Source organism: Rhodamnia argentea, chromosome 7 (genome assembly GCF_020921035.1).
Source record: "Rhodamnia argentea isolate NSW1041297 chromosome 7, ASM2092103v1, whole genome shotgun sequence".
Lineage (NCBI taxonomy): Eukaryota > Viridiplantae > Streptophyta > Magnoliopsida > Myrtales > Myrtaceae > Rhodamnia > Rhodamnia argentea.
In genome coordinates this window covers 7,482,856-7,497,710 of record NC_063156.1, presented here as the reverse complement: position 1 = coordinate 7,497,710, position 14,855 = coordinate 7,482,856, and the positions used below count along the sequence as shown (strand labels likewise).

General features: G+C 42.0%; 2 protein-coding genes across 3 annotated transcripts; one reads left to right on the top strand and one right to left on the bottom strand.

The window, feature by feature from the left end:
• The first annotated feature begins 214 nt into the window (after positions 1 to 214).
• Positions 215 to 5,166, top strand: LOC115746863. 2 transcript variants are annotated; one of them, XM_048281602.1, is made up of 2 exons: positions 215 to 335; positions 3,106 to 5,166. In XM_048281602.1, exon 2 carries the CDS (start codon positions 3,180 to 3,182, stop codon positions 4,881 to 4,883), a length of 1,704 nt encoding a protein of 567 aa, XP_048137559.1. In that variant the 5' UTR covers positions 215 to 335; positions 3,106 to 3,179; the 3' UTR covers positions 4,884 to 5,166. The 2 variants fall into 2 exon arrangements, with proteins under 2 accessions (XP_048137559.1, XP_030538660.1); XM_030682800.2 differs by lacking the exon at positions 215 to 335 and adding an exon at positions 1,785 to 2,151.
• Positions 5,167 to 6,296: 1,130 nt separating this feature from the next.
• On the bottom strand, positions 6,297 to 7,321 carry LOC115746865 (short-chain dehydrogenase reductase 2a-like). The gene is made up of 2 exons (XM_030682804.1): positions 7,230 to 7,321; positions 6,297 to 7,119 (listed from the first exon to the last, which is right to left on the bottom strand). The coding sequence occupies exons 1-2, from the start codon at positions 7,319 to 7,321 to the stop codon at positions 6,297 to 6,299; spliced, it is 915 nt and encodes a 304-aa protein (XP_030538664.1).
• Positions 7,322 to 14,855: the final 7,534 nt, after the last annotated feature.

The following is a 14,855-nucleotide window of genomic DNA, read 5'->3' as shown; positions in this document are numbered from 1 at the left end:
CCTCCCTCCCTCTCACTCTCTCTTTCCCTCTCTCTCCGCGCTTGGAGCGATACGTGGTGCGGCAAGAGGTGTGCGGCGAGCCCGATGGAGAAGCAGGGCACGTGCATTACTAACTCACGCAACAAGAGCCATGGAGGAACGCCGGTGATGCCGCGCCAAGCACATTAGTCGCTTGGACCGGCGGCGTTCTCGCCAATCGCAAGCAGAGTTAAGGATGTCTCCTTGGGGGGTGGTGAGTTGGTTCTTCATGTGCCCCTCTTCCCCATCGTGACCACCGCGCATGAATGGCCGCAGCTTCTTCTGCAACAACCGGGCTCCGTCTCAGAGAACGTCCGGTGAGTCATTAGGGTGTAACTCGGGAATACTGATTAGTCCCACTTCAATGATCGGCGATGCAGAAGGAAACATAAAAAAGTAGCCGCAACCAATGATTAGGCAGATGGTTTTGAAAAAAAGGCCGTCCTGGCGAGGTTTACAATGAGGTTAAGTAAGACGAAGATTATGACAAATTACAGAAGATATAGCATCACATTTCATAGGTCACTAAAAAAACATTAATACCACGAAAAATCTCAAACTCATATACATGGGATAAATTTACCACAAACTATCTTTTGATCTCTAAAAATCTCAAATTGGTACACCTATAATAAATTTAACCTATATTAGTTTCCGTTAAATATTTACCATCAAATTGCTGAGTTGAATAACACATGGCAATTGACGGGTGTCCTAGCCTGGGGTTTTTATCATCCATTTGTCACATGTGTAATAATTTGGCATTTTTCATATTGTTAATCCAATTTAAGGGAAACTACCAGTTTGAAAGTTTTGGTGGTTAAAAATCAATTTGTATTGAATTTATTACGGGTGTACCAGCTTGGAGTTTTTTATGGTCAAAAAATTAGTTTAGGAAAAATTTGTCACGTGTGTATCGCTTTAAAATTTTTCATGATATTAACCCTTAAAAAAAATTGATCTGAAGAGTGAGATGCTATGCTAATCTCGCTTGAAGAATGGACAGATTTAAGAAAGTTCGGGGACTACTTTTTATGATGCTGACTTGGACAATTTTAAATAACATTTTAATAATTTATTTTCTTTGTTTTTTCTCTTACTTTGGCCGATCACGTGGTGTTCTGGGCAAGGCCATCACGAACGTGGCTGAGGGCCACAACCCTCATTTGCGGTCAACGAGAGCATCTAGCGAGGGCCCGACAACCATCACTGATCGCTTTAAGGAAAAAAAAAAAAGAAAACAAAAAAATATTAAAAAATTTCACGTCAGTGCCAACCATGCCAAATATGACGTCGGACGTCCATCTTAGTGATTTCTGACCAAAATTAACTGCATTGACTCAATTGACAAAATGTGAAAAATTTAGGACCAAATTGACAAAAATGCAATAGGCTTATGACTTTCTGAATAGCTTTTCCAAAGTAGCGATATTGCTTATGAACTTCGTGTATGAAAGTAAACAAATATCAAAATCTACATTAGTACACAGTATGAAGCGAAAAATAACCATAAATCACTTCAGGCCATCTCCGAGTAACATGACGCCTCGTTATTATGGAGAATCCCTTGAGTAGGAATATGAGTAAATAACGAATGAAACGGAATTCCAATCAAAATCTCTCTACACCTAGATGCTTGACTTGATTTATATGGAAACCGAAACTTTTTTTTTTTTTTAAAAGCTCTAAAAGTCTAGACAATCTAAACTGCAAGAATGAAAAGCTTAACGATGCGTTTTATAAATGAAAACAAATTCCACCATTTCTGAAAGTATATGAGAAAAAAATGACCTTGGTAAAAATTTAAATGGTCAATCCAACTGGGGTCCACTTTGTGGTTTTGGGCCACAGCATTGGAGGAAGACGAAGCAAATTCAAAAGAGGTGGGGAGTGGCGTTTCTCTGTTGAAATCTGCGTTACAGATTCAAAAACGCAAAAAGGAGAAAAAGAAAGAGACACAGCCGAAAGGCTCGTCCTTCTTGAATTTTGAAAGAGAGACGCTCGCTTCACTCTGTTTCGGCAGTTAGCGTTCTTTATGTCGCGTGGGTTTCTGGGTTTGAAGTTCTTGAATGGATGAGCTATCTCCCAGTTCTTGTTGACCCGACCCGGAGTCGCGATTCAGCACCTCCACTCGTAAGTTCATTCGGCTGATGCTATAAGCTTTCTGGTTTTCCTTTTCTTGGATCTTTCTTGTTTGCTCTGTCATTCGCTGAATGTGCATGGGGGTTGCTGTTGAGATTGTTCCTTCCTGAAGAAAGTGAAGTTTCAGCATTTTTGTGTTGAGTTGTTTGAGTCATCACACGGGTGACGGTTTCTTGCAATGAAAAGAGCTCAAATTCTTGTCAATACTTTAGAGAGGTCGACGATTTCTTTCTTCGTGTTGAAGTTTGAAGCCAGAGCAATGCAAACTTCAAATTCTTCTGCTACAGCTGTGTTTTTTCAAGGAAACCCTCGAGGCATTCCTTCTGTTCCTTGTTTCACGGGTTGTCTTTCATGATATCCCTGTTCGAAGTTTCCCTTTTTTTTCTGCTTTTTCTGGTTTGGAAGTGTCCTTGATTTTTCTCATAAAAAATGTTAACATGATTTCGTAAGGTAAATTTTAGAACACATTTAGCAGCCGTTGGGGTGGTTACTGTCGGAGAGTATGTTTCGTCTATATAACATCATAGATCTCTTTGAGGAAGTGTTTACCCTGATTTGTGTGGATGAGCAAGATGATGATTGTTGGTCCAATAGATAATACTTAGTTCTTCGTTTTTGCTGTGAAACCTCGGCTGTCCAAGTTATGCTTTCTCTCATCTAAGCACGTTAGTTGAACTAATAAAGGAGGAGTGATCTTGTCCAGTAGATATGTATCTACAGAATTGCTCGGGGCAAGTGGAATTTCTTGAACACGCTTGTCTTTAGAATCCTAGTCGGACTGGATTGGCGCCATCGGTGTACATTAGTTAGGGTGCCCTTGGGATGACTTATGATTATCATTCGACAAATTTACAGCCAAAGTACACCTTTCATGATAATGTGATGTTAATACAGATTTTGGCCATCACTCATCAGTGTATTTCGCATGTTGTCTTGCGATCCTAGAGTGCAGAAGAGACTTAGCCTATAAAGTGCGCAGCCAGATTTTCAGTAGGAGAGTTTTCAAGTTTTAGGGTGAAATGGCTTCAAGAAGTGAAGGTGGTGTGGCCAGAATTCAGGAAGGACTCCATTCAAATGTGACACCGAAAGATTGTCAGGTCAATGGACAAAGGGCCTTGAACATTTCAACTTCCAGAAAGGGACTACTGAGTGATAAAATTCCTAAAAGAGGAGGCTTCTTTACTTTTCCCACTCCCAGCAAATTCGGCCTTCTCAAGTTTGGTTCAGCAACCAATTTAGCTTCCCCATCGGCAAAATTCAGGAAAGTAGCCGACGAAAGAGATGAAGAATCGCATTCCACCCATTCTTCAACCAGCCAAGGTCTCCAGCAGCATTTCGGTTTGATCATTTCTAGTAAGTTGGATTGGAGATCTCTTGTGAAAATGTGCAAAGACTACGCAAATGACCCATTCCACGCTGTCCTCCTTTTATGGATAGGTTGTGTTGCTATATCGGGAGCTATTCTTTTTCTAGTTATGACAGGGATGTTAAACAGCTGGTTGCCGAAAAAATCGCAGAGAAATGCATGGTTCGAGGTTAACAATCAAATCCTCAATGCTTTGTTTACACTCATGTGCCTGTACCAGCATCCTAAGCGGTTCCACCACCTTGTTCTCTTGAGTATGTGGAGACTAAAGGATGTATCTGCACTTAGGAAAGTCTATTGTAAGAGTGGCACCATTAAACCCCGAGAACGGATTCATATGATGGTGGTGGTTGTGTTGCTTCATGTGAACTGTTTTGCTCAGTATGCTCTATGTGGCCTCAACTTGGGTTACAAAAGATCCAAGCGTCCTGCAATTGGCGTGGGTGTGTGCCTCTCTGTCGCAATTGCTTCTCCTGCAATTGCCGGGTTGTATGCCATCCTTAGCCCTTTAGGGAAAGAGTACGTATCAGAAGTTGATGAGGAAGCACAAGATGGAGATTTGACTTCCAGTTCTGCTCACCCGGGCGAACTTAGAAGGAAGTCAATAGAGAAGAGATTGTCATTTGCATCCAAGAACGAGCACGGGATCATCGAGTACACGCCTGAATGGAGAGGGGGGTTATTCAATCTGTGTGACAATTCAGCAGTTGCTTATCTCTCTCTCTTTTGTAGCTTCTGCATCTTCGGTTGGAATATGGAAAGGCTCGGGTTCGGGAACATGTATGTCCACATTGCAACTTTCCTCCTTTTCTGCATTGCTCCTTTCTGGATCTTTGGCCTTGCCGCCATAAATATTGATGACGAGACAGTGAGGGAGGCCTTGGGGTTTACCGGCATTGTACTCTGTGTTTTTGGTCTGCTCTATGGCGGTTTCTGGAGGATTCAGATGAGGAAGAGGTTCAATTTGCCGGCAGATCATACTTGCTGTGGGAAACCGGCAATTGCGGATTGTGTGAGATGGCTCTTCTGTTGCTGGTGCTCTCTTGCTCAGGAAGTGAGGACTGCAGATTTCTACGATATCGTTGAAGACAAGTTCTGCAGGAAACAAACTCGAGATTGCGTACAAGCCACAGTTTCTCATTTACCTTGTGAAGATGTAGCTGCTCAGAAGGAATCTAGCTCATGTTCTCCAAACCAGAATAGCTATGGAGGCTTGCTAGGCATTGGAAACTTGCAGAGTCCAGGTAGATATTCAAATGACACGTCCAATTTGGAAATGCAGCTTGCCGAGCTACTGGAAGAAAGCAAGCTAATGAAGCCGCCTTCAACTTCATCAATGGAAAGGGAAGGCATGTAGAAAATGATACGCATACAGGCGCGGAGTGAAGAACCCGGTACTGCTTAAAGTCTGCTCTCGACAAATTTCCCTTCTAATCCATATCTTTCGCATCCTTCCATTTTCGAGAGCAGTTTTTTGTATCCATTATCTTGCTAACGCGGCGTATGGATGTCAAGAGATGATGCTTAAATGGCTATGTTACCCCATTTGAACTTTGAACCGGCCTCCTTAAACTGCGATAATATTTGAAGCGGGAACTTCACTGGACAGTTCTGTGATCAATTTGTCCTGATTTATCTGTCCCGATTTCCCCTGCTTCAGCCAGTCTTTTCGGTTCATCTGAGCATTTACTGCTCGACTCTAATTAGTCGATAAAAATTAATTTTTACGGAGATCAGAGGCTACCCTTTTGCATATCACACCAATACCTGCACTCTGCTCTTTCACAAATCTCCTGACTCACTTGTTGATCTGTGAAGTTTGTTGCTAATCTTGAAACGTAAGCACTGCAATTTAGCTTCGTTACCAAACGACATTGCAGATTTTCCCTTCAAGCTTCCACTTGCCGGCGTGCCTTCGTTCCGCGCTTCATTCAAATGTTAGTTGCCAACATCACCCGACTCGAAACTATTGCAGAGACTATGTTTGATTCCCCGAGGATCCCTCCCTTGTCATTAGACATTCTCGTGAAGGAATGGTCACGGAACGGGTTGATAATTTCCAACTTTTGTCTGTCCACAGCATCTAACCGAGCCCAGGAGCAATGCTGACGATAAACTACGTACTTAGAAGTTAGAGCTCCAGGACTCTGGCTCCAGCTCGCATTTACGCAAAACCCCACAAGAAGATAATTAATATTTACGGGAGGGACTCGTATGAAGTGTGAACCAACTAGACAACAGCTGGTGTTCTGTTCCGTAATTAATGAGATTCGCAGGAGGGGTAGGAGATTTTTTGTACTTTGTATCAATATTTTAATTAATTTTGTTAAATATTTAACTTATATCTAACCCCAAAAAAAAACTCCGTCCTAGTTGTATGGAGGACTTCGATAATGTGAAGCCTAGCTCTTTGACTTTTCAGCAGGCAAGCAAAGCGTTGACCGTCGCCTGCATCTGCTTTCTACGTTGGCACGGAAAATAAAGATTTGTGGCTAATATCTCATGCCAGGAGATTGGATATAATTGTGCTATTATGACAAAACATCATAGACCAATAAAAACATTCATTTGAAATTGTACTGAAGATGAAAGATATTTATTTGAATGCATAATATCATGTAATAAACACGTCGGTCGTCGATTTATCGAACAGTTATTCGATATCTTAATACCGTTAGCGAATTTACAATTGAAGTTACCATTACAAAAGGCAAATTAACAAAACAAGAAAAGAAAAAAAAAGAGGCAAAAAAATTTATAAAATAAAATTCTACAAACCAACACAATTTCTTGAAGCGGTGACGCCCCCATCAACAACCAAGTTGTGGCCGCTGACGTACTTGGACTCGTCACTAGCAAGATACAAAGCGGCTTCCGCAATGTCATTAGCCCTAAGCGTTGGTCCCTTCAGATTGGCAAGGCTCCTCACGAACTCCTCCATCTTCTCAACTTCTTGCTCGCACGGTACCCCATAACTCATTCCGCCGTCGCCGCCGCTCCACGCATTGACGAGCATCGACGTCGCCACCCCGAATGGGGAGATGCAGTTGACCCTGATCCCATGCCGGCCCAGCTCGCACGCCGCGTTCTTCGTCAGCCCCACGATGGCATGCTTCGATGCAGTGTACGCATGCGGGCCCAGGCCCCCGAGGACACCGGCCACGCTGGCCGTCGAGATGATGCACCCGCTCCCCTGGGGAATCATGGCCCTGGCCGCGTGCTTCATCCCCAGCGCCGTCCCCCGGACGTTCACGCGCATCACGCGGTCAAACTCCTCAGCGTCGAAGTTCAGTATGCTCTTGCTCCTGCCCGACTGGCTCCCCAGGACCCCGGCATTGTTGAAGAGGATGTCGAGGTGGCCGTGGCGGGAGACCGTCGAGCTTATCATGCTCTCGACATCGGGTTCTGAGCTCACGTCGCAGTGGACGTAGGTGACACAATAGTTAGGGGCCAGAGAGCCCGCCACAGCTTCTCCGAGGATGTCTTCGACGTCCGCAATGACGACCTTGGCGCCGTGCCTAGCGAAAAGCCGTACGGCGGCCTCTCCTATCCCTCTGGCGCCACCCGTGACGATCGCCACTTTTCCCTCCAACCTGTGCACACAAAATGGGAATAAGGAAGTTGATCCCACATAGCGAAGACGAATGTCAAACACAAAAGGCAACGACCTAGGGCTAATAGTTAAAAAGGCAGAACAATCTACCTCCGGAGGTAATGGCCGGCATTACTGTGGCTTTCTCTTTCCGATAAATGAAGCCCTTGAAGAAGCTTCTCAGACATCACTTGGCTAGGCATTTTGTAGAGGGAGAGCGAAGATGGTTGCTTGCTCGAGAGAGATGAGCTTTAGGGTTTTTATAAGCAAATGCAAGAAGCTAAGTTTCCTCGGAATGTGTCCTAAAAACTCTGCATTACAGTGCAACTTGCCTCGTCCAGTTGTCCTTCAACCTACCAAGCTTCTCCCAGTAAATTGGGCTTCGATCCCACATCGAGTTCTGTTCTCATGGAAGGAAGCAAAAGGACGTCCTTTGACCAAAGTGCTTCTCCAATGCTTCCTCAGGAAATATGGCTAAAGCTATGCTTCCATGGCAAGGTGGGGGCGACATTCAGAAACCTAGTTCGCGAGGGCGAGGCGTAGACATTTTCGTGCAACATTTCGCCGAGCGGCGGGGACGGCATCGACCTCTCTGCCTAATCCTTTTTTCGATCTGTTCAGTCTTTCGGACGGGTTGACGTCGTCAGTAAATATGCTTCCAGCAACCAACAGAGCGAATTGAAAAGGGTAAGAATAGTACGTGTCGAAATATCGCGATGTACCCCGATAAAACATGCATTCCAAGAAACCCACCACATGAAAAAAGAGATGGACGTTTTCGAACCCTTTAGTATTTTTCCTTTTTTTTCGTTTAACCCTCGTAAATCTCGACTTGTCAAGGATAGCCCTAGATGCAGGATTTTTCAAAAGCCAAACAGTGAATGTCTCAAGTTCCACGACACATGGTTTGTGGGAATCGAGGGATCTCGTGTCGTGTCACGGATGATCTGATTCAATTAATCAGCCACTTGTACTAGATTAAAGATCGATCCTCCAGCTGTCTTAGTTCTCGTACCTAATCAAAAATACCATTTACATTTGACGAAGAAGGGGTCTCGCTTCTTCTATTTCATTGAACTTCTTCTTGTTCGATGATTTTGCGTTTGCTTTTAATCTGAACGCGGACGATGTGATTTAGATATAGATGGATCTTGCTGGTCGTAAATAGCTAACTGTGCGGCGGGCCTGCGAATTACATCCGGGGCGTCAGATCGAGAGTGTTTTGGAGATGTAACGGAATCTTTTCGATTAGGTTTGTTCATTTTATTTTGGGAGATTGAGTTATAATTCCGTGAATAATTGCGAGGGCTAAACACTGGGTATAATTCGAGTTGTGAAAAAATGAAAGTATTTGAGCCACTTGAGTGTGGTTATAATCTCTATTGTATTACTTAGTCCGTAGTTGGATCATCTAATGTTCTTTCCCGTGAAATAGGTGTCATGCTGATCGAACCATGTAAAGTCAATATCCGATGTAATCCCTTATTCTATTTAGTATTATGATCGGTTGCTTGTTTTTTACGGGAGGAAAAAGGTCACAGATCATGAAACTAGGGATAAGTACATCGTGAATGTCATAACTTGTGTACAATGTTCACTTGAGTGTCATCACTTTTTTTCACTCACTTAAGTGTCATAACTTTCAAAAATCGACTACTTAAGTACCATCGCTTACGTGTACGCTGAAAAAGCTGATGCGGACGCCGGAAAAGCTAACGTGATACTGGCGAAACAATTTTTTGAATATTTTAATGTACACGTGGAATTTTCATAATTTTTTTTTATTTTGCAAATTTTCTTTCTTTTTTTGGTTCTTTCTTGGTTTTTACAGCGCCGGTGCGCGAGCTCTCTCTCTCTCTCTCTCTCTCTCTCTCTCTCTCTCTCTCTCTCTCTCTCTTATGTGTTTGCAAAATAAAGGTTGGAGGGTCACCGGCGCCGGCCACCACCAAACGACCTAAGGGCTAGGGTCGGCTCGCCATGGGTCGGCGAGGCCGCGACGACCCTGGGCAACGGCCATTATGACCTCGGCGGCCGCGGGCGAGGGCCCTCGCGACCCCGCCAACCAGGGGCGAGGGGGCCCTCGCCTAGACCTGGCGATGGCCGTCGCGTCCTCAACGACAATTGTTGCCTTCGTCGAATTTATCTTGTCCATGGAAGGTGAGCTCCATTATTGGGAATTGCTCCCTGGTTCCGATTTTGACTCTATCGACAACCCCAGGAACCTCAACAAGATCGAGGATGAGTCGAGGGACCTGATCCAGCCCGATTACTTCTCGATCTGCGGCTCCGCCAGGTACCCTAGGGGCGCCGCCAACGAGGCGGGCAACTTCATGCACTCCAACAACCCTAGTTGGATCAATCCCGGCTCCGAGACTCGGTATCGGCGGAAGAACTCGGGGTGAGTTTTGGTCCGACTCGGGCAGCGACCTCTCCGACAAGCGCAAGCTCGGGGATTTCGTTCCCAAGGGCGAATTCGTCGCGGCTTTGGGGGCCGCGAAGGACCCCCGTGGAGATGGAGGCAGCCGGGGGATTGGGGGGTGGGGGAAGAGCGAGAAGTCGGCTTTTGGGTTGGGAGAGTTCTCTTCTTTTTTTTTTTTTTTTTTTGGCCTTGAGGTTGGGGAAATTCAATTTGGGCGATTTGGGGAAAAATACCACAAAATAAAAAAACAAAAATATCAAAATAAATTTAAAAAAAAAAGAAAAAAATGCCAGAAAATATTTATTTATTTTTAAAAAATCCACATGCCATTAATAAATAAATAAAATAATAAAAAAATCCATGTATGATGATTTGCCGGAAGTGGTACTCTAGTGAACGATTTTAGGCCGAATGAGCATTCAACTAAACGATTTTGCTCCGATGTGGCATTCAAGTGAGCGAAAAAAAAGTTATGGCACTTAAGTGAACACCGTACACAAGTTATGGCACTCACGATGTACTTATCCCACGAAATTTCGTACATCACCATGGCCGCGTTTGATTGGCCAATCCACTGGTACATTTTGCATGGATCCACGCTATTATTTAGAGCTGGCCAATTGAGAAGTTACACAGTCCAATTAGTTTACTACATTAAGCTAAGGTCGGTGGTCCATGCTCTCTCTTATGTATTCAAGACTATGTCTTTATTATGATTGGTGTAGGACTATGGAGAAAATTTCACCCCCAAAGCGAGACCAGCTAGCTCGCCATCTAGATATCATCAAAGACCATCATCTCCTGCATTGGATAATTCAAAATGAATTCGGTAGGAGTACCGAAAAAGTTAGTGATAAAATCTACACACCATGTAATTTTGACACAGATCGGCTCAAATGTCCAAGCATGTGAGCAAAGACCCTTTTGGCTTCCATGTGTATTAAGTTGATATCTTTAGCTAGCAAGATGTAATTGACATCAGATATCCGGAAATCATTTGATAAAATAAATTTCTTTAAGGTCGTCTTAGTATCCGTAACACTCCATTTTAATTCTTCTACTTTTTACCGGTAAAAGGCGGACATAAGTGACCAGCACCCGCCACGTGATGTTCGGTCGGAGCCTTAACTGCTGCCAATCACCCACGACTTGAATGTCCGAGGTTTTTTTTTTTTTTTTTTCGGGGTCGAGGAAAGTCCGAGGTTGAAGAGCCGTCACCGCAGCACGACATTTCCTTTCATCTAATTGCCCCCCAACGGCTTTCTCTGTAGATACTCTACAGACTGGATTATTCCTTGCAACTTGTCTTTTTTCTTGTCAGTCAAATTAGATCTCCAAAAAAAAAAAAATTAAAATTAAAATAATGTGGGGCGTTCGTATCCATTGTTTTCGTTGCCACCCACGTATACCAGCTTTGTTTTCTTCTGGTCGAAGGTTTGAGGTCCGAACAAATTCCAGGAAACAAGAAGTTACGGAGTCAAGGGTTGACCCTAGGCATCTCCAACTAAAGTGGAGGATTTTGAGAATTATGGATGATGGTAGCAACAAGTTTCGGAGAGTATAAAAGAAGAGTTTGCATCAAGACTTGGTCACGAACACCTTGACCTACTCTACCAAAAATTTTGCATCGAAGCCAGTGTTAACTTCTTTCGCCTATATTCGTCCATTTTTCCATCAATCAAATTCTATATGCAGCTCTTAATCTGGCTTGCACGTGAAAAGAGGCGTTAAAATATATTCCCATCTCACTTCATAATGGGTCCTATAAAGCTCTTTACATTCATATAATCTTCATTTGCCCATTCACTTGAGTTTTTAGAATGGTCGACGATGATCTCAGAAAATCTCACAGGATACGAAAACACGAGCCCTCTAGTTCAAACTTTTTTAGGCCCTTATTTCCCTCCTCTTGTATATATTTAAGTTTTCCAAGCCCTTATTTGCATCCTCTTGCTCGAGTATGAATAGCACAGTTCCATTTATTTGAAGGCAGATTATGTTGGCACTCAAGGCCAAAAGTCGATTTTGGCCAGCAGATCTAGAAATCGACTTGGAAGATCCCCGCAGTCTTTAGAATTCTCTAAAGATGAAAAGTAAACTTCTAGACTTGCCACAAGATATGTCAAATGAGTGTGTCAAGTTCGGTTTCGATCGGGTCATAAATGGTCTAACCCATAAAATCCATTTATGACCTATTTATTACAGTGCAAATTCATCGACCCATACGTGACTCAACACATGCCAGAGCCAACCCATATTGCTAAAACACTTCCATATTTAATCAAAATTTTGGAAAACTTATTTCTTATAATTTTTTTTTTTAAAAAAAGATATGTTGCTAAAACACCATGGACAATTTTTAAAATTTTATTTGAAAAAAATATGAATTTTTCTTCTTATCTTTTTATTTTTTATTTTCCTTTTCTTTTTATTTTCTTCTATTAAGTCCGATGAGTAGAGGGGGCCATTTGGGCCCCTAGGCCCGGAATCGGCCCGTTGACCAGGCCCACGGTTCCGGAATCGTGGGAACCGGCGGTTCCGGGCCGGTTCGGAACCGCGAAAAAAAAAAAAAAAAAGGGGGCCGGGGCGAGAGAGCCCAACGGCTCTCCGCCCCGGGCCCGCCGCTACCCCCTCCCCCCTCTTCTTTGGGCCGTTGCTTTATAATAAAAAAATAAAATAATTAAAAATAATTCTTGCCTATAAATACATATGCTTCCCCTTTCATTTTTGTCACAAATTCTCCGAACAATCTCTCGAATTCTCTCCGAAATCCTCTCAAATCGCTCAAATTCTCCCAATTCTCTCAATCCCGACTCAATTCTCTCAATTGGATTTCCGATCAATTCTCTCAAAAATGGCAAGTGGAAGCAGAAATGCCGACAAGGGCAAGATGACTATGGGAGATTCCGAGTATCCCATTCCCGAATATGATCCTCGTGAGTATGCAAGTTGGGAAGACGACGACGATAATATCAACTATGTCCCGATTCCGAACGTCGAGCACATCCCAACACAAGAAAGTCTTCATCCTCCCACCGGTGTCAAAGAAACGTCAACGGCAAATGAGCCGGAACGGAAGAGCCGAGATAATACATCGGACTTGTGGCTACACTTCGACAAGGTACGTGATGAAGTCGAAGGTAAGTATAATGTAAAATGTAAATATTGTTCGCAAACATATAAATTTACGAAAGGAGACGGCTACGGAACATTCCGTCGGCATTTGACGAAAAAACATCCAACGCAAGCGGGGATCGACAATACGCAACAACAAATTTCCGGGTACGCCACTTCTAAGCCTCATCCTTTATTTCGTTTCACTGAAGCACTTTATAAACAAACATTAGGTGAATATGTTGCCCTTGATCATGCTCCGTTTAATACTGGTGAAAATTTTAATATGAAATATTTGATAAATACTGCGTTGGTTTCGCAAGCGCCAACTATTCCAAAAAATACTCTTAAACGCGAAGTTTTTCATCTTTATAAAAAAGGAAAAAAATCTTTAGCAAAATTTTTTACGGAATTCAATGGACGTGTGCATATAGGTAGCGATATTTGGAGTGATCCTTGGCAAATTCATTCTTATATGGGTGTCACGTGTCATTGGATAGATGATAATTGGATGATTCAAAAAAGACTTATTGCATTCCGAGTTTTTGATGAAAGCCATTCGGCTCATAATATTTATAGAATAATTAGGCAAGTTTTAGAAGAATATAATTTAATAAATAAAGTATTTTCAATTGGTTTTAATAATGCCGCCGCAAATACCGCTTCTATTCCCGAATTAGAAAATATTTGCAAACCCACTTTTGGCGGACAATTTTTTCACATTAGATGTGATTGTCATATTTTAAATTTATGTGTACAAGATGGTTTACGAACTCTTGACACTTCTCTCGCCCCAATAAAAAGTGCAATTAAATTTTTATGGAGTCGTCCCCAATGTATGAAATCATGGGGAAAATTTTGTAAACAAAATGGGAGAAGGCCAATAAGATTTCCAAAAGATATTTCGATTAGTTGGAATTCTACGTACGAGTTGCTTCGGCAAACTTTTGAATATAAAGATTTATTATGTATGTTTATTTCACAAAATATTCTCGAAATTACTTTACTTCCTCAACATTGGGACGTTTGCAAGAAAATTTTTGATATTTTGAAAATTTTTAATGATGCTACTAAGACTTTATCTGGTATTTATTATCCTACAACGCATTTATTTTTAATAGAGTGTGTTAATATTGGTAGTGTTTTTAGTGAATATGAAAATGATACCGAATTAGGTCGAACTATTTTAATAATGCGAGAAAAATGGTTGCATTATTATTTGCAAATTCCTCTTGTCTATTTAGTTGGTATTGTTTTTGATCCACGTATTAAATTAGAAGGTTTACAAGATTATTTGAATGTGTATTATCATGATTGTTTACATTTGGAAGATTCAATAGATATTTCAAATATATTATGACATGTTAAAGAATCTATAGTAGCATTATATGGAGAATTTTGTAGTAGATATGGTTTAAGTGATTCCGGATCTTTACAATCTACTGCCTCACGTAGCGAAGGTGGTAGTTCACTTAGTAGAGGGTATAATATGCTTAAGAGTAGGCAAAAAAAATAAAAAGGGGCAATAGGTAGTATTTCTGAATTAGAAAAATATTTAACCACTCAATTTGAGTTTCATGATGCAGAACATAGTACAGATTTCGAAATCTTGAAGTGGTGGAAGAGTCACCAAATCGAGTATCCAGTTCTCGCTCTCATCGCTCGTCAAATATTAGCAACCACTTCTTCAACGGTTGCAGTTGAACAAGCATTTAGTGGTGGAAGATTAATTTTGGACGCTCGCCGTTCAAGATTAAGCCCGGACTCTGTGGAAGCTCAAGCTTGTGTCGACGATTGGACGAGGGCGAAATATCGACACCAAGAGTTAGATCGTGAACAAGAATTTTTTAGCGATGATGTTGGAGATACCACCGCCACGTGTACCACAACGGGTAGCGACGATTGACGATGAGGTAAGTTGGGGTTCTCAAAGGTAAAAGAACTACATGGGCTTTGATTCTTCTATCCCTAAGAAGATATGTAGGCGCTTAATGATAATTCATTAAGTTCAAGCCCATTCCTTCTTTTTTTCTTTTTTGCCCATATTTTATTATAATGTACAATTTAATTGTATTTTATAATTTATAATTTATTTTATTTATTTTATTATTTATTATTTTAAAAATTATTATTAAAAAGGAATCGGAATGAACCGGCGGTTCCGAAGCGGAACCGGAACCGGAATTATACACGGTCGGTTCCGG

Bases quoted from the DNA above. Each gene is read 5' to 3' on its own strand.
- LOC115746863 (XM_048281602.1), top strand. From the start codon at position 3,180: ATGGCTTCAAGAAGTGAAGGTGGTGTGGCCAGAATTCAGGAAGGACTC.
- LOC115746865 (XM_030682804.1), bottom strand. From the start codon at position 7,321: ATGCCTAGCCAAGTGATGTCTGAGAAGCTTCTTCAAGGGCTTCATTTA. The intron at 7,120-7,229 runs GTAGATTGTTCT...TTGTGTGCACAG, and splicing joins GCCGGCCATTACCTCCGGAG to GTTGGAGGGAAAAGTGGCGA.